A 12,500-nucleotide genomic window follows, 5' to 3' on the forward strand; every position below is an offset into this window, starting at 1 on the left:
TTGCAATGTCGAGCCCTGAAAGGGCTAACTCAATGTTGTACCCAATTCAAATCTCCCTGGATTAAGATTCTTTGTGTGCAGCATTCATATTATTTTAAATGATATCGAAATACCTGGAACAAAACGTTTCATTTCCAAAGGGTTTGAATTGGGTACAACATTGAGTTAGCCGATTAGGTCTATCTTCTCTCCCAGAATCAAGTTTATTGTATATAATAATTATTTATAACGTTATAGATAATTATCCTATTTGTGAATGTATGTGAATGTATGTGGCATTTTTTTAAAGCCATATCTTTTTAGAACAGAAAAAAGGAAACATATTGTTGACTCATTGCATTGTTTTAGTTTCATTGTTTCTTAAGAGCCTTGCATAGGAAGAAATTTATTATTTTATTCCTTTCATCATCATCATCATTGTTAATAATCGTCATGAATGTTATGAAATTAAGTTGTTTTATTGCCATTGCATGCTAGTTGTGTTCTAAATAACTTGTCCTTGTCAACTCAGATGCCTATTTTTTTCTTTCCATCAGGGAGAGGACCCAGCCATATTGTTTCACAGACAGCAACGTCCCGCTTTTCAGGTTTTCGTGCGGCAATGGAGGCTTGCACTTTGGACTGGAGGAATGTAGACCTTGGAATTGCACCAGAGGATAAGGTTCAAGTAACACAGCCCCTGACACTTCTTTGTGCAAGAATATGTCATCCAGAGTCGTGGGAAAATGCAGAGAGTAGACGACTTGACACAACTCTTACCAGTGTTGCACCTTCTGAAAAGAGAGAGTTAGACCAAAAACGTTACTGGTAAATTACTTAGCACTATTAGGAGAACTTTAGAGAAGAGAACATACACATAGCAATGCATCACTCAGATGGCTGTATGGTTGTGCAATCAAGTGCTTACCGGTAGTTCACAAGAAAAAGCCTCAAATGCATTTCAATTTCTGTGGTTCAAATACATGAACATTCATATATTCTCTATCACTCATTTGTTCACCTCTTAAGTGATTTAATGGAGGAGAGACAGTTTTTGACTGCTTAACCCATTGATTGTCAGGTGATATCATTTCCATAATGTGGCAAAGAAAAAAAAATTCACCAAAGGAATTAAAGTTAAGTATTAAGAAATTTAGGCCAAAAATAAGAATATATCTGCCTGTCATTAGATGTGTTGTTGCTATGGTAATGGCCATAATCCAAAAATTGACACCATCAGTACCCATACTGGTAAATCTCTACAGGGAAAACATAAAGAGAAATTACTGTAAATAGGTTTCCTTTTGTTACTTGAGCTGTATTGAGGAAATTCGCAAATACTCTAGGGAGCCACCTTAAGCCTCAGTTAAAGTTAAGGCATTCACTGTGGCCTTTTGTTAAAGTGTTGTTTCTTTCATTTTTTTTTCCCCTTCCATTTGATAGTTTGAATGGGCGGTGCTTTCACAAAGGATGATCCCCCTTTTCGAAGTAACACCACTTGGTTGGAAAACGCATTGATAGTAGTTTACTTGATTACAAGGCTTCAGAAGATTTTTCCTTTTCTTTAACCAAACTTTTCCGGTCATGAATTCTCGTATTGATTTTCAGTAAGGAGAAAACGTAAAGTTAGACTTGAGTTCAGTAAAAGTTTTTCACAACTAAAAACAATTTCAACCACCTAAGCGAGTAGTGTGAGAAATATATGAAAGATATTATGCATCGTTAAATGGGAATTCAGAAAAATCTGAATCCCAGATGGGATTTGAACCCTCAATCCTTTTTGATCTAGTATAGATGCTCTAACCACTGAGCTACTGGAGACTGTGGTGAGCAGGGGTGAAATATGGGTATGGACTATGACTGCATCCCGCAGTCACATGGTCCAATTTTGATAACCATATGTGACTCTTAACTGGATCGCGCAGTCACATAATTATGTGTTATTGGCGATCACACCTTGCTAACTGCATCACACAGTCACATTAAGGCAATTTACAAAGGAATATTTCTTACCTTAATCAAAAGAATGCTAATTTTCAGGGGGTCCAAATCTGCGAAAGGGGGATCCTTACCCGCTAGCGGATCTGGATCGAGGGGTCCAAATCTGCTAGCAGATCTGGTGAGTCCAAATCGGCTAAAATGGCTGAATTATCACCTGTTAATATAAGCAGCTTGTTTTGTAAGCTGCATGTATTTCTACTTATATTGTGAGCTATTCTGTCACAAAGTGCAGAGATTCCACCCTCCTGTTTTGAAGGCAAACCTCCCGTTTTCAGCGAATATTTCCGGCCTCCCATTTTCACTAATATTCTCCTGGGCCCAGTTCCTGAAAAGCTGATTAACGCTAATCTAAGATTAAAAATTAACCAAGCAGTTTATTTCTCTACTCCCAAATGCTGTTCAACGCAGATTTTCGGCAGAACTTTACATGAGAAGACGTCAATCTTGAAAAACAAAAATGAGCAAAGAAACTTTCACCAAAAAGTTGAAAACGTGAAACAAAAGTTTACGCTAATCCTGGATTAAGTTAATCGGCTTTCGAGCAACCGGGCCCTGGTTTTTGAAACTCTTCCTTGCCAAAAAAAAGAATGTTTTTTTTGTTTAACCCGTCTTTTTAGCACGATTTCTTCCGTTTTTTCTGTGTTAAAATTGAGCTTGAAATTGTCAATAAATTAATCCCAAAGCTTGACCAAACTTCTGTCCACTTTTATTTTTATGCTACATTCCTCATGCAAGAAAATATTATCAAAAAATGTGATAGGGACCAACAGGTCTTAGCTTTTCACTGCCCGTTAAAAACTCCACTATTTTCCATAACCTATAATCTCAAAATGCAGAAAATGGCATCTTAGGGGCACATATCTTAAAATTTTTCCCCGGGGAGAATCCCCCCCCCCCCCCCCCAACTTGAGGCTTGTGCCTGCATCGCTCCTGGGGCCCACTCGCTGCGCCGCTTCTAAAACCTCCCTTTTTTGAGTTGACAGGGTTGGAATCTCTGAAAGTGAATCATAAGTTACAATATTTTGACCTTTGTGTGGTTTCTTTAGTGAGCAAGGCCAGCAAGAGGATAATGAAGGAATGAGTACTGCTTCAGATGTCCCTGTTGCAGTGCAAGATCTGACCGAGGACTTAGAGGTGCTATGGCTACGAACTGAGGCTCTTCATATTCATGGTTATCGATGCATGGCTGGCAAACTTGCTGTGAAGTTAGCAGAGAACATTCTGAGCAATGGACTTAATCTGGCTCTGTACACTCAGTCTGGTGGAGCGAGAAAGAAGAGCAAAAGTCTTGCTGGCAAGACGTCTTTTACCAGTAGTATCTTTGTAAAGGCTGCATTTCTCTGTAGCGTGCTTGAAGACGATCTGCATCTTCATCACTTGGCCTTCAGAGTTGGGATGTTGGGATTGGAGATGCCAAGACAACCAGCAAGGAGTAAAGCTTTAGAGGTAAGGTACAAAACAGCATGAAATTTGTTCAGTATTATCATAAGCCTTCTCACTTGTAAAGTGTTGATTGTAAAAGTTGAGGCTAAACGGAATCACATTTTGAGATGTGAAGTGATTCTTCCACTTAGCTGGACAATTAAATGAAGCAATTGTCCCTTAAATAGACAACTGCTAAATTCAGGTCGCTTCAGCGGGATTCGAACCCCCATGACCTCTGAGTACCTCATGGGAACACATGTGCCCAACAAATTGACCTGCTCCTAACTGTGTGGCTTTAGAGAGGTTTTCAATTGAGTGTCGTAAAACCAAAACCAAAGTAATAACTTTGGCCAATCAAAAAGGACGGAGACAATCCAGTAAACCAGTCAAAACTCGAAGTAATTACACGTAGCCGACACAAAGCGCGGGAAAATGTGCACGCGCGAGCTACGATTGGTTTTGGTTTCACTTCTGATTGGTTGAAAAAGTGGCGCGAGAACTTTGAACCAATCACTGAGTGAAGTAATGCAAAACCAAAGTAATTATCAAATTACTTTCGACACTCAATTGAAAACCGCTCTATAGCTCAGCTGGTAGAGCATTGCACTGGTACTGCAGAGGTCTTGGGTTCGAATCCCGTTGAAATGGCCTGAATTTTTCAGGTGTCTGTAAGAGACATGCAATTGCTTAAATTGTCCAGATGAGTGCGAGGATAACTTCTCTCACTCGTCTATAAACCCGCACTTCAAATAATTATACACATTTCATTCAGTAGCAAAATGGTTGAGATTTTGGCTCCAGCAATTCTGAAAAGAGTGACTGGGTCTTCTTTGGATGGTGTTGCAATTGATGTAACTTTTGTGTTCAACGGGTTCAATGTCGTGAGAATTGAAAGGTCCCGAAATTGTCTAATTAATTACAAAAATATTACATCAAATTACCGGTACCGCGTAAAGGACTGGTCAAAAAGTATAGGGGAGGGTGGGCCGGAGCAAAAAGGGGGTGGGTCATCAATTTTTTAGCCCTTAGCAAGGGGTGGGTCGTTCTATTGTCAGCGACCCATTGGGGGTGGGTCATCCTATTTTAAACAGGAATAGGCACATTGTAAAATAATTAAATTTTTTTAATGATCGAGGGCTTGATTCTGTTGAAATAGGCAACAATAAATTTAAAGCATGGCAGCTTTAACGACATACAATTTTATCTTTGTTCGTAAAATACAACTGTTAAACGGAAATTTAAATGATAAAAAAAGAAATCTCAGATGAAGCTCAGATGAAGACGAAATCCCTCTTGCAAAAGTTGCCTCTATAAACAGTTCGAGTGACAGTGCCAGCAATGCGCCATTGAGCAAACTTCGCAACACATAATTTGATGGCACCAGGATGAGAAACTTTAAATAATAACAATTTACTAATTAAACATGGCCTACAAAAGCTGAAAGAGTTAAATAAAATTCTCGTTAGTTTTACATGCTTTTGTATCTGCTTAAGAAACAAACCTAACCGTAAATCAACACCACCACAACTTCATACACAAATATGGTATAACTGATTATATAACAAAAAAATCCTTTATCAGGGGGTGGGTCATGTAAGTTTCAGCCTTCAATTAGGGGTGGGTCAAATAGTTTTGTGCCAAAAGTAAGGGGTGGGTCATGTGTTTTTTATCTGCCACATTTCCAATTGCTCCGGCCCACGCCCCCCCCCCCCCCCCTCCCCTCTATACTTTTTGACCAGTCCTAAGAACACACAAGCGGTTGCTTGAAATTCTCTCAATAAAGGGTATGAGGACTATTAGGCACTCATTTTGAAAAACGTCTGCTGATTGTGATGCTTTTTTTTAAGGTGAAACTTTTACATCAAGAGTCGGAACTTGTTACTTTACTTAAGAGACTTCCACTAGGTCTAGCTGAACTTGCTGTCATCCGAGAGAAAGCTGAGCTTTTGTCTCAAGGTCAGCTGAAGCGCGGAGAAGCGGTCTTGCCTATCATGTTGGCAACGTTTATCTTTGATGTGTTGTGTCCACGCAACAGTGGTTCACCAACCAAGAGACAGGTGATAGGGAAGCTTTGTGAGACCACCAAGGAAGATGAAGTCTTGGGATTTAAAACTGCGCTTTACGCTTTAGGTACTATGCAATTTGAAGCGATAAATGAGGCCCTCGTTGTTCCGTGTATGTTTCTTGCTCCAAAATTACAGTATTCTGGAAGACTCTATTTCAGAAAGAGATCCAGGTTTGAGGAGGCCTTTATGCGAGAGGGAAATTTATTTTGTCAAAGGAGGTGAGGCCCTCCACAGACTAGGGATTTAGTTGTCGACAACTATTTGTGATCGAAAACTAAAAGTTATCGACAACTAAAAAACGTAGTCTGTGGCGCAAGTTGTCGACAACTAAACCCCAAATTATTAGTTGTCGACAACTAAGGAGTTGTCGACGGCCTCATTTTTTGGCGGTTTTCTAATGTGTGAAAAGTTTTGTTTTAGATGTCGACTACTTTTAGATGTCCGCGCTATTGTGAGGACGCGTAGTAAGCTCTTGGTGCCCAAACTCCCTGCGTATCTGTTGCTAAATCAGTATTTGAGCGCCAGTGTGTGGAATCGCTTTATCGGACTTATTTAGTTGTCGATAACTTTTAGTTGTCGATCACAAATAGTTGTCGACAACTAAATCCCTAGTCTGTGGAGGGCCTGATTAAAGTAAATTGCCCACTGACGAAAGATTTGAAAGCTGTCTTCTCGAGCGTTGGTCTTTCTTCGAAACGAACTCTATGTGATGAAGGTTTAACGCTCGAAACGTCAACTTTCCAATTTCCCTCAGGGGTTCAATAAACTTTTATCAATTCATTTGGTAAATTCATGCTTCATTCTCCCACCTACGGAGAAGCGCTGATTTTGTCAGTAGGAATGTACCCAGGTAGCTTTTTCATGTGTAATCTGTTTTCTGTAGATGTTATAGGAATGCATGAAGTTAAAAAATTAACAATTATTGGACGAGGTTGAGCAAAATATCGTGATTTGTCAGTGGCTGATAAATCACGATATTTTGCGATAACGGAGTTTAGTAATTGTTTTATCATTCGATGACTGAATTTTTTTTCTTTTCTTTTACAATTTCCAACAATTAAATCACTTTCTGGAAGCTCAGGAAAGCGAACTGCGATTTTCACTCAAGAGCGTGGTGTCAATTACGCATGAGCAGAATTTTGTTTGCAGCAAAAAATTTATTTGTAGGCAGTTATTTGCAGGTCACGTGGTGGACTCTCGGCCAATGAAAAGAAAAGGAAAAATACATCGAATGATAATGAGAGTTATCCTTTCGTTGTGATGGCTAAGCTGTACCCTGGTCACAGAGGGATTTCTTGAGCCGCGAGAGAGCTGCGAAATGAAGACGAGTCGCGAAGCGGCGAGAAGAGGAAAACCTCTGGTTACTTTGGACTTGAATCTCACTTTCATGCAGACGGACGTGACCCTCCGGCTCGGATTGGTTGATATTTTTACAAACAATCAAATCATTATGATTGGTTCGTTTGATTGGTAGTAGAACGGTTTTCAATTAAGGATCGAATGTAATTGTCGAATTGCTTTGGTTTTGCATTACTTCATTCAGTGATTGCTTCAAAGTTAGTAAGATAATGGTTTGACACTGACTATTTTTGATGTTTCGATCAATACGTTTTGGCGTGTGCTTAAGCCTTCCAAAGTTCTCGCGCCACTTTTTCAACCAATCAGAAGTAAAACCAAACACAGTCGTGGCTCACGCGTGCACATTTTCCCGCGCTTTATGTCGGCTACGTGTAATTACTTCGAGTTTTGACTGGTTTACTGGATTGTCTGCTTTCTTTTTGATTGGCCAAAGTAATTACTTTGGTTTTGGTTCTACGACACTCGATTGAAACTCGCTCTTTAACGAGGGGACGCGTGATTGCCAAGTTACCATTGGTCCCTTTTGTAATTATCAATTTGACGCGTTTGACAACTGGCGTCTGCATGAAAGTGAGATTGAAGTCCAAGGTAACCAGAGGTTTTTCTCTTCCCGCTGCTTGGCGACTCGTCCTCGCCGCCTCGCGGCTCAAGAATAACCTCTGGGATCAGGGTAGCTAATCTGCTGTTCCGTTGTGCAAGACAGTTTAAATTGATTCCTTGGCCACATTCTACGTATGCTTCATGATGAAGCTGCCAGATTGTTAGGTTGTGTTATTAGAAAATTTTTACATCATTAACAGAAAACGGAGAATGCCATATTACAGTAATACCCTTTACAGTTAAGTATCTCATATTGAAAACTTTATGACACATCAAAAGACAGTTGTTCGAGCCCTGTTGTTGAAGCAACGTTCTGTACTTGAAATTGATTTTGGGTGTCCAAGGGATAGACCGACAATTGATTGGTGAGTTAAATTTCCAGCTATCATTTTTGAGCAAGGTTGGGTTCCGTTTTCTTCCCTAGGAATGAAAGGAAATGCTTTGGAGACCCAGTACCCTATGCTTTGTGAAGGTACAAGGCGACAGAGAGGAGACTTGGCACAAGCCCTTCTCTTTCATGGCAGAGATGACAGTACGAAGATTCGTGAAATAATGGACGTCCTTTTAGATAAGAATCGGTATGACCTGCCGAATGTTACCGGAGAAAGGCTGAACAAGAAGAAGGTGGAAAGGAATGATTCCCGGGAAAATAGGATCGAGGATAGTAATGCACCTCATTCTGTTAACAATATGGAGAGCTTAGGAATTCCAACACGAAGAGGAAGGTAAGTTGCTCGCATTATGTTGTTGCTAGTACAATATCTTTTACATTTTCAATGCTGACCGTGTAAAGTGGTGACCGCTCTGAAAGTGAAAAGCAGTTAACCTGCATTTTGTTTACTTCAACAACTCGTTCAAGAACAGACTCACAATAATTCACAAGAATAGCTTCTCCTTTATGCTAATTTGCGTTTGAATGACGGACAGTCATTTAAGGTTTTCATTTATAAAGATAAGAGTGCATTCAGTATCCCAATCTTCAATGCAATACAAGACACTACAATAGTTCATTTAACGAGGGTAACACATTCACCTTAAACAGTTTTCTATCCTGTGGCCCTAACATGTTCTAAGGGACAGTTCATGACGCAACCTGAACAGTTGCACACAAACCTTTTAAAATGCGTCCTCGAACGGGACACTCGTGACCATACCATTGCTCTAGCTCTATCACTGTGCTGTCATGTCTTGTGGTGTCTGGTTAATTGCAAAATCGTTCCATATCTCTTTATAGGGGAAGGTGTTATGGAGAGTATATGAGAGTCATTTTCTTCACGGAAGGGTCATTGTCGTTAAGCAGTTGCCAAGGAGCCTGGAAAGCTCCAGTCGTGAACAGCAATTGATCCCATGACAGTGTTATTGTATTCTCCGTCATTTTAATATCCCATACACCTTATTCCAAAATGGTCTCTAGATTAGTATTCTGTTGCTTGCTTGCAATTTTGCCCTGGTTGCCTCCTTCTTAAGGACGGTGCCTACTAATTCAAAGGTATTTTTGCGCGGTTTTATGAATATGCGGGAAAAGCAGATCTCAACAAGTGTTATTAAAATCCAAAAAGAAAATTGGGGGTAACCACGCATTTTTCAAAGATAATTAATCAACAATATTAGCAAAAAGCTTTAAATTACAAAGCAATGTATGGCGTTCCTTTCCAAATTAAAGCTTAATTATCTCTGAAAAATGCATGGTTACCCCAAATTTTCTTTTTGGATACCAAGAGCCCTTGCTAAGTTCTGCTTGCTCCGCAAATTTATACCGCGCAAAAATATCCCTGCATTAGTAAACACTACTGATAGGAAATCCGAGTATCCGGAGATGTGCAGAACGTATGCGCAATAACAATAGTAGGCACTGTCCTTAAACTGAAAATTCAAATGAACATTTAACCTTGAACGAGGCAACAAGGGCTAATTTGCAAACAAACAAAAGAATACTAAATGGTGGCGACTTTTCAATAAGGTGTATTGATCATGACATTAATTGGGCCTTGTTTGAGCAACATTTTCTTAATTTTTCATTCTTCAGTAATGGGCAAAGTTCTTCCAGTACCAGCGACAGTGGTACAGACAGCAGAAAAGATGGAAGCAATCCTCGTGTAGCAGTGAGTAGAGTTCAATCAGCGTCAGTTGATGATGAAAGTGGAAGCTCCAGTGGAGTGGATATGGACACTGTTCCGTTGTCCCGGGAGCACGAGGGTGCTATTACAGCGAGGATAGTGGAGGTTGCTACTAGAAATGCGGCCGAAGAATACATCCCACACTCAGAAGAGCCAATCAGGGTGGCTTCGTATGCGCCGCTACCAACTCACGACACCTCGTTTGTTGACCACGTGAATGGCTCAGAGACAGAAATGGCGGATGCATCGGAGTCAATGCCAGTTTCATTTCCTTGTGGTCAAACACTGCACAATGAGATGATGTGCCAGTCACTTCATCAACAGAATTCTTTCAATCCTAACGTTCATGCTACTAATGAAACTCCAAAAGAGGTCCTTCAAGTCACCTTAAACAATACGAATGTGCGCCGTGATGACAATACAAAAGTAAATTTGGCTCCTTTGGCTGGAACTGTTTCATGCACTGATAAACCTGCCGAAGAAGAGGCTCCTGGTGTCTCTGATGTAGCGAATGGTCCTCCAAAGTCTCATAAGATACCTGTTAGTGGCTTACCCTTGATATTCTCTGAGGAGACGTATCCATGTGACGATTTGCCCAGAAAAGAAGTGGGCTCGGCATCCAGCTTAGGTGAAACGTCAGATGTTGACAGGTTGGTAAGCGACTCACTGTTGTCCCCAAATTCGCCTCCGAAAAGACTATCTAGCAGTAGGCGTACTGTCGAAAGAATGGAGAATAAACTTTTTACGATGCCTTCCAGTCATTATTTCTCGTGCGAGGGCGACGTTTCAGACATCGAGGCAGACATTGAGGAATCCCAACTGAGCTTATCTCAGCTTCAAGTATGCGAAACCCCAGCTTCAGCGATTACTGGCTTAAAGTGCGTGACATCCACCCGCAGTTCGTCTTCGTTTCCTCCAGGTGCATCCGCTTTTTTTGAAGACGAGCTCCCTCCACCGGATGATCTTGATGTTTTAATTCACAACACAGAATCCGATGCTGCTGCAATTTCTGTGATCGCTGCAGCGCCAGAAGAAGCATCAGAGGAACAGTCTAGCGGATCAGGTGCCAGGGAAAGTGCAAACACTGAAGACAGTGGTAGGAGTCGGCGCCGGACCAGGCCCCGGGATCGAAGGAGGAGAAGAGGGGGCAAGCCCGCTCTTTATCAAGCCACAGAGGCCGAAGCACATTTCATGTTTGAACTTGCAAAGACAGTTCTCACCAAAGGAGGGGGCAACAACAGTAACTCAGTGTTTACACAGACAGCAAGCAGCGACTCTCAAACTGGCCCCCACCGGGTTCTGCAGCTATGTGCGTTTGAAATAGGTCTGTTTGCATTGGGACTGCATAATCAAACATCAGCAAACTGGTTGTCACGCACTTACTCATCCCACGTGTCCTGGATCTCAGGCCAAGCCATGGAAATAGGTCATCGAGCCATAGAGATTCTGCTGGAACATTGGGAGGGTAACTTGACGCCCTCTGAGGTTGCCTCTATTGCTGACCGCGCTTCAAAATCTAGTGACCGCGCTATGGTGCACGCTGCAGCTAATCTTGCTCTGTCGTGTCTTCACATGGCTACAACTCTAAATCCGGGTGAAATTCAGCGCGCTTTGTCCCAGTGCAAAGATGAAGACCCCCAGCTTTTGGACCAGGCTTGTCAAGCGGTAGAGAGTGCTGCGCGCGGTGGCGGCGTTTATCCAGAAGTCCTCTTTGACGTTGCAAAACACTGGTTTCATCTCCACGAGAAAAATCATTTGAGCAGCTCAACCTCGCGACCAGCAAAGAGCGAAACTAGGAGCAGAAGCTCCCTGGGTCGATCAACTCAATCGATGTCATCTTCAAATCATTCCCCGCCATTGAGTCCATTTGTATCGCAGACCCCACAATTTACCATACCTCTCAGTTACTCGGCGATACCTCCCCCGCTGTACACTACACCCGAACAATACGTGCAGCAGCAGATGCATCATCAAGTCCATCAAATGATGGGGCATTATCCGGCTTATTTACCACCCAACAGTTCTGGATATCGATGCGGTTCGCAGGCACACTCATATGCGTTCTCGAGGACTTGTACGCAGTTTTCCTTATCCGGAGCATACGCCGGTCTCACCCCTCCCCCGTACCAATCTACGAGCGTGACGGCCAGCACCAGCCAGTATGTGAATCGTTTGACAACAACGCAACAAGGAACACAAGCTTCTTATCACTTGAACAGTGCATACAGGGTAGGAATGCTGGCGCTGGAATTTTTATCGAGACGTAGTTCGGATGATCGCCCAAACGTAAAATTTTCTCGTAATCCCACATGTAGCGAAGAAATAAAATGGCTCTGCACCTTGTCCGCCAAACTTGGCTCCTCTCATCTTCAGAGATTCTGTGTGGCAGCGTTGAATGCGGTAGTCAGCCCTTTTGTGCTACACGAACTTGCGTTGGAGGCAGCGCGGCATATGGCTCGCTCCAATCCGGCACAGCTTGCTGCAAATCTGCGCTCCCCTACAATTAGCCCTTTGGTGCAGAAGAGCTTGACTATGTACGCTCAGTGCATTCATTATAACCTAATAAACATCTCGCAAAACGAGTATGAGGAGTTTGTGGAGCTGCTGAGGCATGCCAGAGGCGCGTTCTGTATGGCGTCTGGAGGCATGACACAGTTTAATGAACTCTTGCAGAGTATTAGACGGGGTCATTCAAAGAGGAAAGAACTGTGGCAGATGATTATGACTGGACTAGCAAAGGCGTAGAAAGCGGAGAAGTGCATTGATTATACAAAATCTTCAGTAAGCATCCACAAAGCTGATTGTCACTGGTCTGATTACTTACAAAAAAAATCATGTTTCTGTTTGTGTGTCTTAATCCTCTTCAATTACGGCGGTCGAACACCCTCGTGACTGGGCATAGATGTCAACCAACGACTTAATCGTGGAAAGGGTCATTCTCTACTTTCGTAAA

General features: G+C 41.9%; 1 protein-coding gene across 1 annotated transcript in view; it reads left to right on the forward strand.

Annotated features, from left to right (window-relative positions):
- The window catches only part of LOC138001229 (zinc finger SWIM domain-containing protein 8-like), a 22,760-nt gene that overhangs the window by 7,281 nt on the left and 2,979 nt on the right, over nt 1-12,500 (forward strand). The window contains exons 6-10 of the mRNA XM_068847882.1: nt 537-807; nt 3,027-3,426; nt 5,253-5,535; nt 7,855-8,155; nt 9,457-12,500. The exon at nt 9,457-12,500 is cut by the window's right edge and continues 2,979 nt beyond it. Coding sequence (XP_068703983.1) covers nt 537-807; nt 3,027-3,426; nt 5,253-5,535; nt 7,855-8,155; nt 9,457-12,292 — 4,091 coding nt within the window. The 3' untranslated portion in view covers nt 12,293-12,500. The remainder of the gene's footprint in view (nt 1-536; nt 808-3,026; nt 3,427-5,252; nt 5,536-7,854; nt 8,156-9,456) is intronic.

This window comes from Montipora foliosa, chromosome 1 (assembly GCF_036669935.1).
Source record: "Montipora foliosa isolate CH-2021 chromosome 1, ASM3666993v2, whole genome shotgun sequence".
Classification (NCBI taxonomy): domain Eukaryota; kingdom Metazoa; phylum Cnidaria; class Anthozoa; order Scleractinia; family Acroporidae; genus Montipora; species Montipora foliosa.